This window comes from Equus asinus, chromosome 1, assembly GCF_041296235.1.
Source record: "Equus asinus isolate D_3611 breed Donkey chromosome 1, EquAss-T2T_v2, whole genome shotgun sequence".
NCBI classification, from domain to species: Eukaryota; Metazoa; Chordata; class Mammalia; order Perissodactyla; family Equidae; genus Equus; species Equus asinus.
Window position 1 is genome coordinate 165,744,360 of NC_091790.1, and position 22,063 is coordinate 165,766,422.

The following is a 22,063-nucleotide window of genomic DNA, read 5'->3' on the forward strand; positions in this document are numbered from 1 at the left end:
CTCCTATGCTCATCTCTAGTCCCTTCTCTTACTTCTACACCTGGTGCTCGGTGAACGTTGGTTCAGCCACAGTAAACTTCTTCTCAGAATGCTGAGCCCTCTCACTGTGATCCTTTGCACGTGTTCTTTTTGCGCCTAGGACACCCTTTCCTAGGTCTGCTAGGGCCGGACTGCCTCCAACTCCTTCTTCCCTCCAGTTTGGGAAGCATGTGAGCATCACAACAGCTCTTGCTCTGAAATTGCCTGTTGCCTGTCTGCATTTCCCCACTAGCCCTGAAGCTCTCTGGGGACCTGGCTTCTTTCCATCTTCTTCACCCCTGTATCATTAGCCCCTGTCACAGGGCTTGGCACACTGTAGGTCCCAGGTCAGTATTTGGTGATATTTTGTTTACACTTGCCACAATTACTAAAAGCCAAACAATCAAAACACGAGACATCTGAGCTCAGCGTAGCTCATGGATGTCTGTTAGGCATGGTGCTCATACCTAGGCTGACTCCCTGTGCAAATGAGGAGAGTCTGTAGATAATAAGTTTTAAAAATTGGGTTTCTTTTTAAAAGGAACATGATCCATAATAGCCAAAAAATGAAATCATGAATCAGCTTAATATCCAGTCATGGGTGAATGGTTTAATAGATTATGGCTCATACATTGAAAAAGATACTATGGAACATTGACAAATATAATGAGTTATAAAGACTAACTAGCAATGTGCAAAAATGATTATGATTAGTACTAATTGAAAAAAAGGAGAATTGCCAATTGCATACTTGCTGTTCTTGTGACTACATAATGTGTGTGTGTGAATGTGCATGGGGGTGTGGAGTGCTAGAAAGAGTGGAAAAATACTGAGAAAATTTAAGATGATGGGGGGATTTTTTTAATCCTCAAAAGCAGTTCTAATATTGACTTTATATCTTCTTTTTCTTCAATAAGAATAATATTAAAAGAATACTTCAAAACCAATCTGATACTCCAAAATGTTAAAATGATTCTTTCTGGATGGTAGTATTAAAGGGAATTTTAACAATTTCCTAATAATTTCTGTATTTGCTTATTTGTCTCCAGTGCATATTTAACATTTATAATTAATTAAAAGCAATACAGAGAATATTCACTCTCTTCCCTCGCTCAGTTTCCACACGTATACTTCTCCATTGATCTTGGGCACGGCTATTTGACTTGCTTTGGCTGATGGGTTGGATGGTGGACATGATGCAGCAAATGTGTTTGTATTGGGGCCTTGCCGCCTTGCACTTCCCCCATAACCATGAAAAAAACACGCTCTGGATAGATTGTCCAACCAAGAAAAAGGAGACACATGGAGCAGACCTGGACCCAACCTTCAGCTTGGAGCTAAGACCAACAGAGCCCAGCCTAGAACAGCTGACCTCAGACAACCCACAAATGTGTGAGTGAGAAGAAATGATGATTGTTTTAAGTCACTGAGATATGAGGTGGTTTGTACAGCATTATTTTGACAATAACTTGGTGGTAAAGCTTGATTTTCAATGTCAACTTTTGAAGCAAAATCTCTCTTTTTTTATTCTTCTTGTCCCATCTTCCATTCTTATCAAATGGGATCCCACAGAAATGGCCGAGGCTTAGAGTGACTGGGCTAATGTTTATCTTACAGGGGAATGTTAACCTGAAGAGACATTTTAAGAACCCTAGAACGTCAAAGGCTTGAAATAGATGATAAAATGACAAAGAAACTGCAGTGTTGCCCCTCCCATCAATAGCGTTATTAACGTATTGAGACTCACAAATCCCAATTACCATTACGGCCGAGTTGAGTTCCTCATTGGCCCTACATTATTGCCATTCTCATCATCATTTCTCAAAACTACTTATTTACCACCAAAATGTCACAAGGGTGGGGTGGGAAATAACCCAAACCCAACCAACAAATACTGATCTGCAGTATTTCAATCAGTTCATTGTTGCAAATAGCAGATAAAAATTGTTACAACCCAACTTCCAGTGGTCAGGACTGCAGGCTGGGGCTGACTGCTGGGCTTTCGGGAGTGATTTTTTTAATGGGTCTTCTCTGTGGGTCTTTCTCTTCTGCAGAGACTTAGCACAATGCAGAGTGAGCTGCCGGATCCAGTGAGAGCACGTGAGAGGCTGTCCTCTCAGGGAGAACCTGAAAGTGGGAGGCACCCCTCACCTCAGCCCCCAGAGGCCCTGGAGTGGGATTGGAAGGACAAGCACAAGGACATCGACCAGCCTGGCTAACTGCCACCACTGCCTTCTGTGAGCTGTGTGTCAATCTACTTTTGTCTGGTTTGAATCCAGCATACAGTTCCAAAGCACTTTCACAGCCCTTAGCTCATCGAACACATGATCTTGCCTGAGATTTTTCCTATCATCACTTTCCGGGTTTCTGGTTAGGTGGCTTGTTCAAGATGACACTGATAGGAAGTGAGTCTGCCCCCTGTTAGCTGTGTGACCTTAGGCAGTCTACTTAACCTCTCTGAGTACCTTGTCTGTAAACTGAGGCTAGGTTGTAACAATACCTACCTCAGAGGGCTTTTACAAAGATTAAATAAAGCAATGTTTTGGTTTTCTTTGGTTGGTTTCCTTAGCTTTTGCTTAAAACAAAACAAAAAAATTCCCCAAATCTTGTATTATGATATTTGGTAGATAGATAATACAAATTCATTGAAGAAAAATTAGGAAAAATTTACCAGAGTTCTACACCCAAAGATACTAGTATTAACATAACTGATCTACAACTTTCTGATTATTTTCTTTGTTTGCACACACAGAGACACGTTTCACAAAAACTGGTCATACATACTATTTTGCAACTTGTTTTTGCCCCCTAACAAATTTTTATAAACATATTTTCTTGCTAAGAGATGGGTCTACAATATGTGTATTAATGGTTGCATAATATTTCATTTTATGGCTGTAATATATTTTTACATATCTAATCTCCCACTTTTTGATTTTTAATTTCTTTTTCTTTTTAATTTTACTTTCCCTTTTTCTCCCCAAAGCCCCCCAGTACATAGCTGTGCATTTTCAGTTGTGGGTCCTTCTAGTTGTGGCATGTGGGATGCCACCTCAGCATGGCTTGATGAGCAGTGCTGTGTCTGCGCCCAGGATTCGAACCAGCGAAACCCTGGGCTGTTGAAGCAGAGCACACAAACTTAACCACTTGGCTACGGGGCCAGCCCCTGATTTTTAATTTCTTTTCTCATTTTTGCTCTTATAAAGAACTCTTTGATGAATACTCATGTACATAGATTCTTGAGCAAATGACTGATCAGTTTTAAAGGTAAATTTCCAGATGCAAAATTAATGGTTAAAATCACAAACATTTTCATGTCACTTTATACATACTGTCAAATTGCCTTTTGGAGAAATTCTATCAACTTAAATTCTCATCGGTGGTGAATGAACATGTCCATTTCACCATATTCTTGCTAAAATTGGACCTTTATTACTTTTTAAACTTTGTGTATTTGACAGATGATAAATGATATTGCATTGTTGTTTTAATTTGTGTTTCTTTGATTACTACTGAAGATGAACTGTTTTTATATTTATTTATCTTGTTCTTGATCATTAAAAAATTAAATTGTTTTTTATTGATATACAGGAACTCTGTTATTAGAGAAGTTAAATCTTGCCTTACATATTATAAATACTTTTCAAATTTTTCATTTGTCTTTTAATTTTATGAATTTTTTGACATTGCGTACCTTTGAAAATTTTATGTACTTGAATCTAGTAACAATGTTTTTTCGCCTTCCTCTTATCATATCACTCTCAGAGAGACTGGAATACTTCTTAAAATAATTTTTTTTCAGGAAGGCATTTGTATCTGATGTTTTCTGAATCTTTGAATGACTGAGAATAAGTTTCTGTGACCGTCATGTAAGAACACTATCTTGGCAGTTAGAGCGTTTTTGACGCATAATCCTCAAAATGCTGTAGAGGCTGTTCCACTGTTTTCTGAAATTTAGCGTTGAGAGATAAGTCTGATGCCAAAAGGATTTTTCCTCCTAGTATGTATTCTGATTGTTTCTTGGGTAGAAGGATTGCAAGATGTTTCTTTACATTTGGAATAAAAAGAAAAGGTGAGACATGATGAGGAGAGAATCTACCGCCATGCACTGCATAACGACGTTTGGGTCAACGACAGACCGCATATACAACGGTGGTCCCATAAGATTAGTACCACATAGCCTAGATGTGTAGTAGGCTGTACCATCTAGGTTTGTGTAAGTACACTCTATGATGTTTGTACAACAATGAAATCTCCTAACGATGCATTTCTCAGAATGTATCTCCATCGTTAAGCAATGCGTGACTGTATTTTGTACTTTGGCTTGATGCTCATTGGGGGTTTTGGACTGAAGACAAGAATTTCCTCAAGTCAAGAAAATTATCTTTTCCTATTTATTTGGTCATCACTTCCTCTCTGCCTGATGTGTCTTCTGGGTTTCCTATTCAATCTCAAAGCACCTATCCTGCGTGCCTCTCATCTGAGTTCCGGAATTTCCACAGCTGGTTTGCTCATCTTGTTTTTTGCATTGTCCAACCTCCTAGTCAGTATTGCCATTGCATTTTTACATCAGGTAATTATTGTTCTTTCACCTAAAAGTAGTCTTCCCGGATCTCAGATTGTTCCTTTTTCACGGGTGCAATCTCCTCTCAATTATCGTTAATTTTATATTTTACAAAATGTCACTCTCCTACGGCAAGTTTTTGTCAAAAGAGCACTCTTTTTTTGAGATCCTGAGCATTTTCTACGTCTCCAGATGCTTCCTGGCTTGCTCATCCTTACAAGGGGAGGTCTTTGTCTGCCCAGTTCTGTGACTTGGGAGAGGTTCCCTCAGAGTTTAGGTTCATGTCTGATTTCTTTAGTCTGAGAAGAAGAGGTCAAGGGAGAATTTATAATTTCTGTAGTTTAATTTCTCTGGATTAGAGCTTCATTTTTCTAGGAGAGGGAAGAGGGAACCACATGCAGAGGTGGCCCTGTGACAAGGGCTTCCCCATGTGCCAAGGTTTCCTTTCTGCTGGGCAGGGGGACCACGCCCTTCTCTAATGGATGAGATGGCTCTTGCTAGGAATGTGCTGTAGCGTTGCCCTCACATTTCTTACCTCATTGTTTGAAGTGAACTGAACTGAAATGGCTGTGGATGTGCGTTTTATGGCATATTTTGCTGAGGAGGGAAATTTGCACCTGTTTGGAGTTGGCATCACATTTAGAGAGAGCAAGGGGGGAACAAACACAAAGTCCAGCACATCCGGGATGATTACTGCCAAAATTACTTACCAAAGATATCTGCGAAGCTGTGATCCATTCAGGAGAGATGTGAAAATGAGCCCCAGCTGAGTCTCCCAGCAAAATGATTCCCCTGGGCTGTGAACCTAGGTGGCACAATTTATTCACATTATTTAGGCACTCAAGTAGTTTGGAGCCTCCAGATTGGATAGTTAGGAGAGCGTATACCCTGGTGTGAGGTTCTGTGCACAAAGCATCGTAATAGTGATGCATTGCCATTTTTTTGCGTGTTGGAGAGTGAGGGGCATAGCATTTAGGAGCTGAATGAGATTTCTAGGCCATTGAAACTGCTAGCTAAGCTATACAGTTGCAGTTGTGTTTCCTAGCTCAGCATAAAGCAAACTATCCTGCAACATCCTGAGTGAATGACAGATGAATACATGAATCAAAAGTTTATCTGAACTCAGAAATATGCCCTAAATTCTGATTCTGGAAATTGCTTTCTTGGAAAACACACCAATTTCTGCTACAATTCACTTTCAAGATTAGTGATCTCATGGAACAATTTTGATTTTTCAAGGATGTTTTGGTCTTTTAAAGCTCTTAATCCATATACGCAAAAGCACTGGATGGACAATTCTGGCTAATTATTGGGGAGATGGAGATAGAAAGGTCTCCGTGCAGCCCTGTATGTTTGGAGGTTAAGAGTCAATCTGATTCTGCGGCCCATCTACACAAGTCATTCATCCTTGGGTGATGCATGTGCTCTTCCAAATCCCTAAAGATCCTGGAAGAATCAAGCAATGCCTCCCAGAATCAGAGAGGGGAGCCTCCTTCTCGTACCTCCAAACCCCGCAAATCATGCTGGAGGATGGCCCAGCCTCGCTCCAGTGGCTCCTTATCTTGGATCTCTGTGACAGCTAGCACTTGGCCACAGATATGGGGACTGAGAAGGCCCAGGGCATCAAGGAGGGAGTGGGATATGGGGAATCCAACAGGCTTCCCACAGTGACCTCAGAGCCTCATACCAGTATTTCACTTAGATCTGAGTTAATTTATTCATTAGTTTATTTGTTCATTCTTTCATTCATCCAACAAGCATTTCTAAACTGCATAACTATGTGGTGGGTGTTTACATTTTCTACCCTCTTCCTGCCCCCTTGAGAGCTTAAAGAAATTAGACTTTAAGTTGATTGAGGGCAATCACATCATGAAAACTCAGAGACAAGTATAGTCCTTGGTGCATAGTAGGAATAGGCATTCAGGAAGTATCTGTTGAATGAATGAATGAATGAAATGCTTCTAAATGTTAGGGAAAAGCATTGCCTAGATATAAAACAGTGATAGGGTCTTGTTTGAGACTCTTTGGTCATCTCAGGAGTGTGTTTTCAGTAAGATGTGGGTGGTAATAGGTTTCTCCTAACATTACTGGTAGCCCAGATGTCTGTGGCATTTGGGCATTTAGAATACACAGTTTTCGCTCAGCTATTTTTGGGAACTCCCAATGGCTATAGATTGGAGGTCTCCCTCAAGTCACCCAGATATGAGTCTCTAGCCCAGTTGACCTGGGGACTCTGTCAGTAAGCCCAGATGCCGGACTTTGTAGTGTGTTGAGAAGGATATGAAGAAGATTAAAAATGGTCACCTCTCCTTGTTTTCTTATTTGGAGAAGTGCTGGATTTCAGCTATCCTGTTATCTATCCTGCAGAATTTTCTAACATTATCGCTGAAGTTTCCAATCCCCAAATAAAGGAGTCAATTAAATTCAGTTTTGCTTTTTCTAGATTCTGCCTCCTTTGTCTATAGTCTTTTTCATGTCTTTTTCTGATTTGTCATGAAAATAAATATAAATTGTCAACTTTAAGTTGTAGCATCAGGCACTTCGTCAGTTGGGTGGTCTGTTCCCTTCAATTTGACTCAGACTAGAAAAAATATTCTGTTGTAGTATGCACATTGATTTTTCCAGTTCATACCTTCACAGAATTTCTTCTCATATGGAATTCCATCTTTTGGATCAACACCCTTTACAAGAGAAATGATAACATTAGCAGTTTATTGTTAAATTTATGAGACACGTATGCTAAATCCTTCCTAAATGGCTTTAAAAGTACAAAGGCAAATCAGTAGATAGAACCCTTTAAAGTCTCTTGAGCCCTTAATCCAACATAGCAACACTCTGTGTGAATGAGTTGGGCTTTAAGGAACGGGGGCAGGAATAGGGAGAGATCCAGAAACTGGTTTATCTTGTTCAGAAGGTTGCAGAGCAGGAGCGCTGCGAGGGACACTCCCAGGAAGCACTGCAGGCCCAGTGACTGGGCACAAGGTCAGAGTGGGTTCGGGAGGCTCTGAGCTGGAGCTCTAAGTGTCCTGACCTCTCCAGTGCCTAAGGACTGATGCTTCTAGAGCAGCAACTCTCAACAGGGCTGATTTTGCCCCCAACCACACCCCAAGGGATATTTGGCAATGTCTGGAGACGTTGTTGGTTGTTACAACACAGGGAGGGGGAGCTACTTGTATCTAGTGGGTAGATGCCAGGGATGCTGCTGAAGATCCTACAATTTACAAGACAGCCCAACAATAAAGAATTATCCCACCCAAAGGTCAATACGCTGAGACTGAGAACCCTGGAAGTGAGGCTGGGCCTGTGATTTGGACTGAGTGAACACAGCTGAGGGGACTTTCTAACACTTAAAGTTAGTGCTGCCCATTAGTCTAGCGACCAGTCCTTGGAAGGTTCAAGCAGAGTCTGGATAACTTTAAGGGAAAGCTTTAAAAAAATATATACATATATACATGTATATATATGTGTTCACTCTCGTGGTCTCGGGGCTCCCAGTGCACACGAAAACATTAAAGATGCTGAGAAGTCCAGATGTAAAGAAAACTGTTCAGGTTTATTGACCCAGTGCTCCCTAAACTTGACTATAGAACCCCTCCCCCCATACCTATTCACCTCACACTCAACACTGGGTTTCTGTGGACCCAGTTTGGGAAACATTGGACTTGATGATTATAAAGTCCCTTCTGAGTTTATGATTTTGTGATTCTGTGAGTCATTTTTCCTCTGTGGAAGGGGATAGGTATGAAGGTCATGTGCCTTTCTGTCGTTACTGATGATGCACTGGGTCTTGGCTCCCTGAGCTCCTGGTGGATTTCCATTGGTCTAGCACAGTCTCTTATTGGCCTTCCTCATGTGGGGTGGCACATCACGTGAGAGGCAGGGATGGGGCCATGGAACAAAGACAGCAGCCTCACACATTGCTCAACACCCTTTGTCCTCCAACATGACAACTAAGCTTGAGTTCATCAGAACAAGACCCGCCTTGGTGGTCTTGACACCATAAGATCTAGGGGAGATGTCCTCTCCTCCTCATGAAAAGGCAGGGTAACTGATGATAAACTGGATGAGATGGACTGAGGTACAATTTGTCCTGCTCCCCACATCCAAGAAGCCATGGACCATCAGTGTCCTGGAGAGAGGGAAATATTTATGGAAACTTTCTCCTTTTCATCTAAGAAGATAAATGAGGCAACTATCCAGAGGCAATTTATTTTGAAGCTGAGGAATCCTAAACTTCAGGGATCCTCGTTTGCTCAGTCTTTATTTGTGTGAGTGCTGGGAGAGGCTGGGAGCTATAGAGTATTCCAGGTGGAGAGGAGAAGCCTGGTTGCACCTGGGACATGTTTCCACGTAAGCACTCTTGGAAAATCAGAAAAGAGATCTCAAAAGAAAGGGACCTGAATTTCTAAGTCTCCAGTAATTTGTTAGGATTTCTTTTATTGTTCTAATTAATTATTTACTTTCATACTTGATTTTGTACTTGTAATTTGGTATTCTGTTTCTTCATGAGGACCCTTCAAATCATATAAGCTCAAGACCCCACAAAACTTGGGTCTGCTGCCATTGCTGTCCTCAGATAAGCAGTTGGTTGGCTTTCCTCTTTCCTTTCCTTTTCTCTACCTGGAAGCTGCAAATCCAGTATTCAGAGGGAACCAGGGCACCAGCATTGGATGCCTTGAGGTGTAGGTAGTGGGGTAACCACAGGGTAATTCCACTCTGCCTAACTAACCTTATGAAATAGGGAAAAAATGGCTGCAGTGAAATAATGACAGCACATGGCTGGCCCCAACAGCTGTTTGGGTTGCTGTAAAACTTTGCTAACACCACTCTCTGTTTAATTTCACACTGTTCAAAACAGAATAAAGGGATTACATGTGGGTGACCTTAAGCAAGGCTTAAAGGGGCCGTGACAGAGAAAGCCTCAACTCTCATTACGTCATTGACACTCTTCATGTGTGATCAGAATTCTATACCCCTCTTATAAACAGCAGAAAAAGAGTTGCTTTGGTCTGTCATCTTCTTCCTTAGGTCTGACTAAAGCAAATAGGTGGTGGGCTTTTAAGGAGGGTGTAAAGTAAGAGAACAGGCTTCAGTTGAATGTAGCTGCTTACCCAAATGCCGTTACAGTTTGAATCCTGATGTATATCCCAGTTGTCTGGCCTAAGAAGAAAACATCGACATTGGTCTTTGACATATACTTGTCCCTTAGTGAATGCTAGCTTCATGAATGAACGGATGAGTGCTACACGAAATGTCTTTGATAGACAACAGGTTCTTCAAGGAAGAGTGCCACCCACACTCTGCTTGGCTTCTTTGCCATTCTCTTGGTTTTGGATATTTGCTGGAACCTGTGGACCAAATCCAATCTTTTCATGATTGACTCTATCCACGGACTGTATTGTTGCGGAATGGTGCTGATGAGGGAAATGAGCAAATCTGCGGTCTACTTTATTTAGATAGGTGGAGCCATTAAAATTATGCCTCTAAACCCTGAACATCTGGTTAATTTAATGCTTTGGCACTGTCATCTCAGCTGTCATCTTCAGCTAAGATGAAGGTTGGCATATGTATTTTTTGAAGTCAGAGATGTGATTGGCTGAACATCAGCCCAGGACTAAAATGTGACATGCACTCCACTGACAGTAGCCCTCTCCTTACTCCTGATGGGAGAGGCTGATATTTCTGGGCTCAGCCTTGCACGTAGAACTCATGCAGGCGGCTGGATAAACATCCACAATAACCCGTTTGCTCGCTTGTTTCTCCCACTAGACTGTAAGCTCCACAAGAGGAGACTTACTTCTATTTTGTTTACCGCCCAACTTGATGCAGAGTGCTTGGCAATTAGTAGGTGCTCAATGAACATTTCTTGGATGAATGAATGAACGAATGCTATTCTTTTTTCACTGAGCTTTGCTTTAGTTGAGACATGGAGGTCCTTTGTCTCTGTAAGCATGGCTTCCCCCTAGGCTGGGGGAAGGAATTATGCCTCCTGCCTCCTTTTCAGAAGGTAATTTTCAAATCAGTGACCAGCAGAGACACTTACCTTCTGCCCGGGTATGCCATCCCATTGCTGTCATTACAGTCTCTCCCTCGCCAGTGGTAGCCCCGCAGTGTCTGAAATTGAAGAGTACACATAGGAAGGGTTAGTTCTGCCTTGATATTAGCAACAATGAAGGTCAATCAGAGCTGTCTGGGGGTATTGACATCTGCAGTTCTTAATTCACACACAGTCTAGGAACACTAGAGATCACAAAGAAAATTAAAATTAATATGATCAAACATGCTGTGTGAGGTGCAACGTAATATAGTACCAGGGCCAGTAACAGGTAGTAGTGTGTGTATGTAAATATGTGTGTGTGGGTGATGTTGGGGTTTCTGCCTGTAGGTGGGTGTATGGAGGTTTATGTGCATGAATATGTATGCATGTGGGCATTGGTGCACTCACATGTGTGGTTATATGAGTGCATGTTGTACATCTGTGTGCACGCACACATCCGTGTGTTCGTATATGTGTCTAAATGCACTTCCACAAACAGCAGGGCCATCTAACTCCCTGAACTTTCTCTACTAATCATCAGTCTTCTTAGGCTCCAAAACAACTGGGTTATTTGGTCAAACGATGAATCATTTTACTGATAATTAAAAAAATCTCTAGCCAAACTGGTTAATTAGTGTACATTTATTATATGTTTGACCTGCCTGATTTGAGAGAATCAAGGGCCATGATAATGTCAAACGATGTTTTTGTCTCCCCCATTCCCACATGGAATATCTGCAGTGCAGCAACTTTGAGGAGTTTGTGACATCTGTTACTTGCTTGTTTCCTTTCGGAGAGAACATCCCAGCATCCTAACTGCTCTAAATCAAACATGCACACACGCACGAACACACACACACACATACACTTTAAAACAGTAAGTTAAAGGAGGTTTTGGAATTTCAAAAATAATTCAAAGCAGTTTTCAAGATAACTGAAATCCTCATGGAGAATTCCAGCTGGGAATGGCTTCAGGAAATAGACAGTCTAGGCCTAAGATCCATGTGGATGCTCCATGTATTATTAAGATGCCAAAAAGTCCGTAAAAATCCTGAAATGGTGTATTATCAAATTAATAATACATTAAAATGGAATTCAATCTTGTCTTATTAAAGGAAAGACATTTGTAGGAAGTGATGCAATATCTAGTGAACATTTGGTTACTCTTAATACTTACGGGGAAGACACTGTATTTGTCTGAATCTACATCTTTGAATGGCACAGAATTTTTTATAGCTCTAGAAAAAAGAAAACAAAACACCTGGTGAGCCAAGAAAAAAAAAACTCCTGTGTTTGTGAAAATAGAGACATTTTCAGATACGGCTGTGTTGAGTTTACGTGACAGAAGCTTTTTCTAAAAATAAAATTAAGGGCCTTCATGGTACGTAAGAGTGCCAGTCAAACTTTGCCAATCTCTGCTCTCCACCCAACAGAACTATTTTCTCTCTGATGTTTAACTTGGCCTGTATGGGGAAGTAAAATAACTGAATCGAAGTTTAGAGGGCATGGGATATTGATGTTGGGATCCCGAGGAAAGAAGGAGACTGTAGTTTTGCTCCAGTCTGGTCCAGTCAATGAGCTCAGCACTACAGATTGAATTTGCACTGTTTTACACATTCTGTAATGGGAGTCTTTTCTTAAAATTCTCCTCTTTTAAGTCACTTACTCTGAGAATCTTGAGGCGTTTAGTTATCATTAGCTGCCAGCTTTCACTCCCATTCATGAGCCTGGGAAACTAAGGACTCTGATGTGATTGATGACCAAGCAAATTCGTGCCAAACCCGTGGACACCTTCCCTGGGTGAACGTTTCCCTGTGTCCTTACCACCACACTCTTCCCAGCCCCTAAATGGTGAACTCCATTTGGAGGGTGAGGCTATCCTTGGAGCTTAGAGGGCAGAGAGAGAAACATGACCCTTTATAGGATTTATTAAATGGTCTTCTGAGTCAAGAACTTGTTAGCTGTTCTGAGAGCGCCAAGAAAAATGAACGCAGCCAGAGCCAGCATGGTGCCTAATTGGCAGCATGGAGCTCGTCTTATGAACTCTGGGATGGTGGACCACCAGAGGGTCAGGTCATGGCTTCTTTAGAGAAGACACCCCCGTGAGACTGAGTAGTTTTCTCCCATCCCCATATTTGACCTCTTGGACAGCTGTTTTATTTTTCTAGTTGAGAAAGGGAGGTAAGACACACACACACACATACAGAGAGAGAGAGAGAGAGACAGAGAGACAGAGATGGTACAGACCCAAACAGCCATATTTTCACTTTGAGAAAAGGGGCTGGGTGAAAGGTCTCACTTGGGTATGCCGAAGCTATTGCCTTCCACTTTTGCCGTCTTGGAGATGAGAGTTTGTCCTTGAAGGAAGGAACAATTAATTGTCTCTTGAATTGGAAAGCTAGTTCATTAAATTAAACTTCATCTGCTTATTTTAAAGGCTCAAAGTGACTAACTAAGCCATATATTCTAGACAAGAGAGGGTAGATTAATCATCCAAAGAGACACAAACTGCAATTTACATAAAGTCCACAATTTCTTAGTCACAGCCCCCAAATCCAAACAGCTCTGAAGACCAGGAGTTTTTTTTCAACTTTGTAGCAAATTCATTTGGTGGCAAAACTTGACCTAAGCTGATTTAAAGCAATTCATAAGCTTTACCCTCCTCAGCGTGAAATTCCTACATTTCACTGTTGAAATATAATATGTTTGATCAGGAGGTGCTGAGAGTGTTGGGTGACATGGTATACACCCCATATGTTGCTTTCTTAAAACCTGGAGAATTCTGAATGCCAAATCACATCTGGCTCCAAGGTTTTGGATAAGGCATCGTTGACTTTTACGAACATTACTTCTGCAAAATTATACCTAAATTTGATACCTTGTATATCCTTACAGGTGTCTGGTTGTATGCTGAAACATTCATTCATTTATTCCACAGGCATTTTTGGAGTCCCTGCTGTGTGTCAGACATCATATTAGATATTATGGATAAATGTAGGACACGTTTCCTGTGCTAGAGGACCTTAGTGATGGGTGGGGGAAAATGATGCATCGATGGATAACTATAGTACTATGGAGAAAATGCTATAAAAGGGTTGTGCACCAAGAGGGAAAACATCTCTCACTCTATACAGGGGAGGAGGTGATCTTAAGGTGAATCTAAAGGATGAGAAAGCATTTTCAAGGCAAGTAATTGGGTGAACAGTGTTCTAGTAGGAAGGAAAAGCCAGGGGAAGCCCCTTAACATAGCTCTGGGTTCAGAAATTAGACTCCGGGTTTGCATCCCAGGTTTGCTGTCTACTTGCTATGTGCTCTGAGGCAAATTATTTAATCATTTTGTACCTCTGTTTCCTCATTTGTAAAATGGGGCCAATATTAGTACCTGCTTCCTAGGGCTGTTGCAAAGAGTAAATGAGGTGCTACCTTGAAGCACGAAGACCTGCGCCAAGCACATGGTAAGCACTCGTGAAACATTAGCTCTTTTTGTTATTATGTGCAATGGTAGCAGTTATTCCAAGGGTGCTTTCTAGGGTTGTGTGAACAGGAGTCGGGTGTCTGCTCTTACGACATTTTAGTTTCTGGAGACATCCCAAATCTGGTCCATGGACTGTCTTCAGATTTGCAGGTTTCCAGCCACACAATTTTCTATCCAGTTACCATGTCGGCTGGAGCAGCTAATCACTTGCTGGCCGCCACTGCTCCGTAGCTGCCAGATGCTGGGCTAGGAGGCTTGACCCCGCAAGCAATTGTAATTGTAGCTGGATGCTATTCATTACATAATAGTGAGCTATTCAAGTTCAAACTCCCTAAAATTACTTCGTGAAACTGGGGCATTACAAAAGAAAACTAGGGAGAATAAAGTTTCCATGCATAACGTCCTCACATCTGAGTCCCAGGAAGCACCCCAGGGTGGGGAGCAGGTCTGTGGTATTTTTTGTGTGTGTGTGTGAGAAAATTTAGCCCTGAGCTAACATCTGTGCCAATCCTCCTCTATTTTTTGTATGCGGGATGCCTCCACAGCATGGCTGATAAGTGGAGTAGGTCTGCACCCAGGATTTGAACCTGCGAACTGAGGCTGCCAAAGTGGAGCATGCAGAATTTTAACCACTCGGCCATGGGGCCGGCCCTGAGCAGGTCTGTTTTGTACATAAGTGGGTGTGTTATATGCATCTCTGTAAGATGAAATGAGAGCAGAGAAAACCATGGAAGTTTACACCCTGATGTGTTGACCTGGCTCACCTTGGTGGTGGGGACCAGGACCGACGTGGGTGGAAGGAGCAGGGCATGGGAAAGAAGGAACAAGTGAAAAAGGAAAAAATAATAATGAATTAAAAGCACAATTAACATAAAATTGGATAGTCCATATATATTTATGTGAAATAATACTATGTGGGTTTATGCACATAGAAACTAAGTTAAATAATCTATTGGAAGACTAGATTATTAAGAGAGGAGCCTCCTGACTTACCACTGTTACAGTCGAAAGCAACGGAGGGTAAGCACTGTGGATTTTGATCAAAACAAGACAACACCAACAAACTTGATTGCCCCATAGCAGTAGCCTGGTATTTTACACATTTTTTTTCCTAGCAAAGTAGTGCTTTTTTCTTTCTTTATTCCCTCATTTCTTCACTAAGTTCCTCTAAGGCTAAGTGCTGTGGTAGGTACCAGGGATAAACAGTTTACTAAGAAATGATGTCTCCCTCTCCAAGGGCCGACGGTCGGTGTGGGAGAATGATGGGGAGGCTGTCTTAGAGGAGCAGGAGCAGGAGCAGGGACCAGTGAGCTTGGAGTCCCCAGGTGGGCTGGCTGAGAGAGGGGGTGGGGCACACGGGTGGAGATACCTCTAATGTATTTTGAAGGCATTAGACCAAACAGGATGAGGGCAGGGAGAGGTACAGAGCAGGAAAGGCACTCCTGCTGGAGGGGATTTTATTGAAGGATTGTGTAACAGAAGACACGCAGATCTCACCCCTGCCACCTGCCGACTGTGCTAGTGGGTCAGGCATTTAATGTGTTAGAACTTATTTGCTTATCTAAAAGTGGAGTAAGAGTTAAGGGACAGACAAGGTAGTGGCCTTTGGAATCAGGCTGTTGGGTTCAAATGTCAGATTATTATTCTTTTTTTTTTGGTGAAGAAGACTGGCCCTGAGCTAACATCTGTTGCCAATCTTCCTCTCTCTCTTTTTTTTCTCTTGAGGACGATTGTCCCCAAGTGAACATCGGTGCTAATCTTCCTCTATTTTGTATGTGGGGCACCAGCACAGCATAGCTTGGTGAGTGGTGTGTAGGTCTGCACCGGAGATCTGAACCTGTGAACCCCAGGATGCAGAAGCAGAGCATGCGAACTTAACCACTGTGCCACCCGGCCAGCCCCTCAAGTGTCAGATTTATCCATGACTAGCTCTGTGATCTTGGGCAAATGGCTTTATCTCTTTAGGAAGGAGACAATAATGGTGTCTGCCTTACAGGCTTGCACTTACACGAGTTCCTGGAGCATAGACAGCACTAGATAACTTTTTGTTATCGTTATTATTATGGAGCTGCAGGTTGTTTTGAAGAATAAATGAGGCTGCATTTAAATGTTCTTTGTAAACCATAAAGCACTGACTAGATTGTGACCTGCTGCAAATTATACTCGAAGTACAATGATTTTTACAAAGAAGAAAAACACTCTGCTTCTGCTTTTTCATAAAAGAAGAATGTCCCTTTTAAATTGGGCCAGGAAAATCTCTGGCCCAAGATGCTCTTGAATTCAGGTTTTCAAAGGTAGTTCAATTGAAGAGCTGTCACTTTGGGTCCAGCTGGCCCACGTTTGACATAGAAAATGATGCTTTCAGTAAGGAGGGGACAGGGGTCTCAATTCAACAAGAGCCGGGCATGATGAAATGATTGGGGTCTGGGGAGCTGGCTGCACCTCAGCCTCCCAGCATCTTCCTTCATGTTGGATCTCTCCCCTCCCCGCCCCGTGTCCTGATGCTCTTGGCATCCACCCCTATTCATGAAAAGTGGTGTGGATACTGTTTCTGGGACCCAGGCCAGCACTTTGCACAGCTGGCTTGCAGAAGCTCACTCGGGCAGATGAATCAGGAAAAGTTGCTAAACTCTTGGGTCCCTAAGATGCTCTGAATGTGGGTCAGAAGCATAACCTCCTCCTCTCCCGAGATGCTTCCACAGCAGACAGGAGCTGTTCAGTGGATTCAGCTCCTGCAAAGCTCATGAGACGAAGGATGACAGAAAACGGGAAAAGTGCCTCTCTTATGGGTTGAATTGTGTTCACCAAAAAGATATGTTGAAGTTCTAACACCTGGTCCCTGTGACTGTGACTTTATTTGCAGATGTTATCAAGTTAAGATGAGGTCATTAGAGTGGGCACGAATCCAATATGACCAACGTCCTTATAAAAGGAAAAGACAGGCACACAGGGAGGATGGCCACGTATGAAGACAGAGGCAGAGACTGGAGTGACGTGGCTACAAGCCAAGGAAGGCCAAGAATTGACAGCCACCACCAGAAGCTAAGAGTGAGGAAGACTCAGGGTCTCAGAGGGAGCATAGTCTCAGATAGACCCTGCCAGCACCTTGCTTTCAGACTTCTAGGCTCCAGAACTGGGAGAGAATACATTTCTGTTGTTCCAAGCCCCCCAGTGTGTGGTATTTTATTACAGCAGCCCTAAAAAATGAATATAGCCTCTCAGTCCAGAGGTTCAACCTGACTCTCACTTCTGGGTGTTCTCACATCTAAGCCCTTATGTCGAGAGCCAGGCCAGACTGGAATGGGCTCAAGAAATAGGAACTGCCCGCAGGAGAGCAGGAAGAAAAGCAGCAGGGGCCAGGACGGATGGTGTGGTCAACATGAATGTCTCACAGCCAAAGAGCATTATTTCGAGTCATCAAAGCATCAGCTGTACCTGCAGCATCCTCAGTCTTGCACATGAATGAGAACATGAGCGCCTGGGAGGACGTAGACAATCAGGAGCGTAGGAGAATGCTGTGCCCTCCCTCCAGGTCTCAGACCAAGGTGTCTGCATTTTAAAAACTTCCCAAATGATTCTGAGGTGCAGCCATAATTTAGTCTACGCCTTAAGTTTAGGTATGGGAAAAATGACGCTCAGAGACGTTCAGTGGATCAAGTTCTCAAAATTGGCTCGAGAAGCAGCCTTGCACAGGAGTGAAGAATATGGATGTTCCCAAAGTACATTTTGGATTCAATACACCTGGAGTGTGTCTTGGGTCCCCAGTGGCTGGGAGAAGTTACTTCTTTAAGCCTCAGTTTCCTTCTCTATGAAATGGGAATAATAATAATAATCCCTACTTCATGGAGCTGTTGTGAGAACTAAATGTGGAACTGTATTGAAAGTCCAGCATCTGGCACCTGGAACAGCGTCCATATATGCCCCGGCAGCAGCAGCAGTAGTCATGTGGGAAGCAGTGAGTGGAAGGTAGAAACTATGCTATTTTGCCTCATAGTCCAATGTTCCCCTCAGGACACTGTTCCGTCTCTTAATGTTTTGACAGCCATTACTCTGACATCCAGCATAACCTCTACTCAAAGTGGAGCTGGAGTATGGGATTTTAACCTGAGACAGGAGGGCTGGGGAATTCTGGAGAGCGTCTCTGAATTCGGAATCCTGTTCCTACAGATCTGAGCCAGATTTTTTTGGTACTAGATTTGGCTCTGTGAAAAAATGGTCCCTTTTCAGCCTCCTGAGTGCTTGGCAGTAAAGATGCTCAAAGAGTCCCTGCCATGATGAGTTGCTACCCTCGTCTGTACCTCACACAGCCAGGGGGCGCTGTTTCTAAGTGAGGGGCAAGGGGCACCAAGCTGCTCAGAAGTGTCTCTGGCAGCCTGCGTTCCAGCATGGGGGATAAGTCAGGCTTTGAGTTTCAAAGATACTGGTATTCAGTATATTTTCAAATTGATTTTTTTCAGAGCTAATTATCTTTTAGTGTCTGTGTAAGTTGTGAGCAAGAAACACTTTCATTTCCTGGAAGATGCCTTTTAAGTCTGAAGAACACTTTAGTCATTGGAAAACAGGGAAACCAAAGATGCTGTCCTATGCCAGTGGTCAGGAAGGTGGAAATAGTATACATACGATTTAATCATCTCACAGATCTTGGCCAAAAACGGGAGTGAACAGATATTGGAATCACTTCTGGAATATTTCTGGAGAGAAAAAAATAACAGAAAGGGTGGTTTAGTGCAAGGAATGGTCCCCCAACTTCTAGAGGCCCTTCCTCTCCCGTTGGCTCCATAATCTGGATTTCTGGATCCTCCTTCCTCCAGAATGCGGGCCATTTTACGTAAGTAAATTACCTCTTGTTCTGTCCCCTCTCTCCATATTCACTCCACCTCTGTGCCTTTGCTCCTGCTGCTTCCTCAGCCGAAGCTCCCCCTTCCTCTTCACCCCACCAGCTATTCCCACCTCACCTACTCTCCATCTCTTCCCAAAAGGGTGTGGCCCACCTTTGTCTGTTCTACTTGGACAAAAAAATTCTTCTTCCTCATTCTACCCAAGTGCTTTGAAAAAAGATTTGAAAGTAAAGAACATTTTCAAATAAAATAATTCCCTTCTATTATGAGGTAAACTAGAGACTCTTGGGAGAGACGGGACCAGGGCTTGGGAAGAAGGAAGAAGGAAGAGCCCTTCCCTGGGGAAGAGGCGCAGCTCAAGCTCCTCCAGCTTCATGAGCAAAGGGATTTCAGATGGCAGTTTCCGTAAGACTCTAGCTGTGTGAGAAATGAAAAGCCCTGGCTTTTTAGTAAGCAGTGCTTTTAGAAAGATTGTGATTTCCATGATGCTTTCCTCAGATGAAACAAAAAGAAGACAACAGGGTAGAAAAAGGAATCAGCATTTATGAACGAAGGGAGAGATGCAGTGGATTGCTGCCAGCCCAGAGAGTCCTTCAGATGGCTATGATTGTATTCAGGGCGTTGCAGATATTTTGACCCTGGCAAAGGAGAATTGGCAATGATTTTAGGCTATAAAAGAGTCCTTGAAGGATCTTCATGATATTTGCCCAATTTTGTAGGATTAGAGGAACAATCCTGACCAGTACCCTCATCTATACACAAGACGTGAAGACAGAAGATGCTGTCCTTGTCCTCACGGATCTTACGGTCTAGTGGAGAGTTGCAGTGGATATCCCAGCTCTTAGCACGTTCTGTGAGGTGTACAGTGGTCCAGGCATTAGCAGAGCTGTCTACGAGCCCGGAGGAGGAGGCAGGAGATGACCCAGAAGTCAGGTACAAAGGAGTCAGGTGGGGAGGAAAAGACAGATGCTGTAGGCTTTGCCACTCCAGTGCAGTCCACAAACTTACTACAGAGGCAATCTGTGGGCCCCGCCCTGACCTACTGAATCAGAAAGCCTGGGGTAGGTCCTGGGAATCTGTGTGTTCATAGCCTCTAGGTCATCCTGATGCCCACTAAGGTTTGAGAACTGCTGTTCTGGGTTCCAGCTGCTGAGAGTGTGATCACAAACTAGGAACACAGATGCTGCCTGGGAACTGCTAGAAATACAAAGTCTCAGGCTCCACAGCAGACTTGCTGAGTCAGCATCTATGTTTTAACAAGGTCCCACGTTGCTGGAGTGCACACCAAAGCCAGAGAAGTACTGCTCCTGGCAGAGGGAGCACCCCACACAGTGCTGTGGAGGTATGAGCAGGTCTGGCACCTTGGGAGACCACCTGACCTGGCTGGAGCATAGGGAACCACGACAATGAGGTGAATTATGGAAGGAAGGAGACATCCTGACAAACCTAGGATGCCACACTACATATCGTCCTGAGGGCAGTGGGGACGAGTGTTAAGCAGAGCGATCACATTTGTATTTCAAAGATATCTCGGGTGGGAGGGGGAGGGGGGACAGGAGCAGACAAGACGGGCAGAGAGATCTTTGGCAGCTAGAGATCCTGATGCGTGATCCTGGGGTTTCTAACCTTCACATTCTTGTCATTTTGGGCGAAATAATTCTTTGTTGTGGGGTTGTGCCGTACACTGTAGGATGTTTAGCAGCATATCTGGTGTCTACCCACTGGGTGCCAGCAGGACAGGAGTGTCTCCAGACATGGCCAAATGTCCCTAGGGAGGGGGTGGGGGAGGACAAAATTGCCATTGGCTGGGAACCACTGCTGTAAGGTGGGAGGAGGGGGATGGTGGGGAAAGGAGGGGTGTTTGCCAGGCTGAGTCCAGAGAGCTGGGAATCAATTGAGATCCGGACTGTAGACACAGTGTAAAACAAACACCAGTGTGAAATCACACCATAGCATTGGTGGCCATTTGGAAATACAAACACAGTCTGAGACCCAGACTCCAAAGTCAGGTTACATTTGAATGTTTGAGCTACGTCTTTTAAGATTTACATTAGTCTAAAGGCCTTGGTCTAATTAACCTAAAGGCAATGGAGATTTTAGCATTGATGATAACCAATACTTTGAAAACTTACATGGATGGCTTTATAATGACTACACAAGAGGGACACCAGAATAAAGTGTTATAATTGCATAGCTGTTTGCTGTCAAAATTCAGCTTGAAGGCTGCAGCTGTCTTTGGCATTCCGTGACCCCAGAAATTGGGGCTGCAATGTGGGCAATAGCTTGATGTTGCTTCATCCCCCAGAACTCCTCCTGTTTAGACAGAGGTTTTGATTATTTGGTCTTTTCATCATGTAATATGGGAAAGACTATCCTATTCTTACAACTTACTTGCAAAGAGAACTAAGATGGACGTAGACCCACATAGCAGAAGTCCTTGTTTGTGTGCTCGCCAGCCCTTCCTTTCAATTTGAGCTTTGCTAGACAGAGGCAAAATGTGGGCTGTTATTTACTCAGCAATGGATTTAAAATATCGCATCTGGCTGCATGTAATCCCTTCTAAAATGAAAGTCTCAAATCTGGCTGTCCCTGGGCACAAGAGTCACGCAGCATCTTCACTTTGCAATCTATTTAGCCAGCTTCTGCTTGCATCCTGAGCTTCCCACACACCAGGATGTTAAATGAATACAGAACAACAAATGGGGGTTGATAAAGGAAAATGTGGTGAGTGGGGTAATTAGAGAGTCAAATGGGCAGAGTTACCACTCTTCTGTATACGGCCAACCTGAAACTGAATTTCTGCGTGGTGAAGTGCTTTTCAACCCTTGCTCTGTGTTATTTTACTTGGATTTAATTGGACTGGGGCAGAACTTGAACAGCAGCAATTTTCAAAGGCTTCTCAGACACTTCTATTGAGTAGGTAGGTTTGCAGTCAGGGCCATCACGTACAGCTTCACAAGTTGTACACTGCATAATTCTAATATCCACATGGCCTGTGATGTGAAGGGTGCTTCCTGAAATTTAGTGCTGAGGAGGTCTGGCCAAGGGCTCTGGCATGGTGGAAAGGGTAGGAACTTGGAAGTAGCTATATCTGGCTTTAAATGATGGGTTTCTCACTTACTAGCTATGTG

At 43.2% G+C, this 22,063-nt stretch overlaps 1 protein-coding gene across 5 annotated transcripts in view; it reads right to left on the reverse strand.

The window, feature by feature from the left end:
• The window catches only part of AOAH (acyloxyacyl hydrolase), a 180,343-nt gene that overhangs the window by 89,219 nt on the left and 69,061 nt on the right, over positions 1-22,063 (reverse strand). For all 5 annotated transcript variants that reach the window (XM_070511887.1, XM_014840719.3, XM_070511882.1 and 2 more), the window contains 6 exons: positions 18,715-18,785; positions 11,797-11,857; positions 10,626-10,696; positions 9,694-9,742; positions 7,215-7,263; positions 5,293-5,387 (listed from right to left, as the gene is read on the reverse strand). In XM_070511887.1, coding sequence (XP_070367988.1) covers positions 5,293-5,387; positions 7,215-7,263; positions 9,694-9,742; positions 10,626-10,696; positions 11,797-11,857; positions 18,715-18,785 — 396 coding nt within the window. The remainder of the gene's footprint in view (positions 1-5,292; positions 5,388-7,214; positions 7,264-9,693; positions 9,743-10,625; positions 10,697-11,796; positions 11,858-18,714; positions 18,786-22,063) is intronic.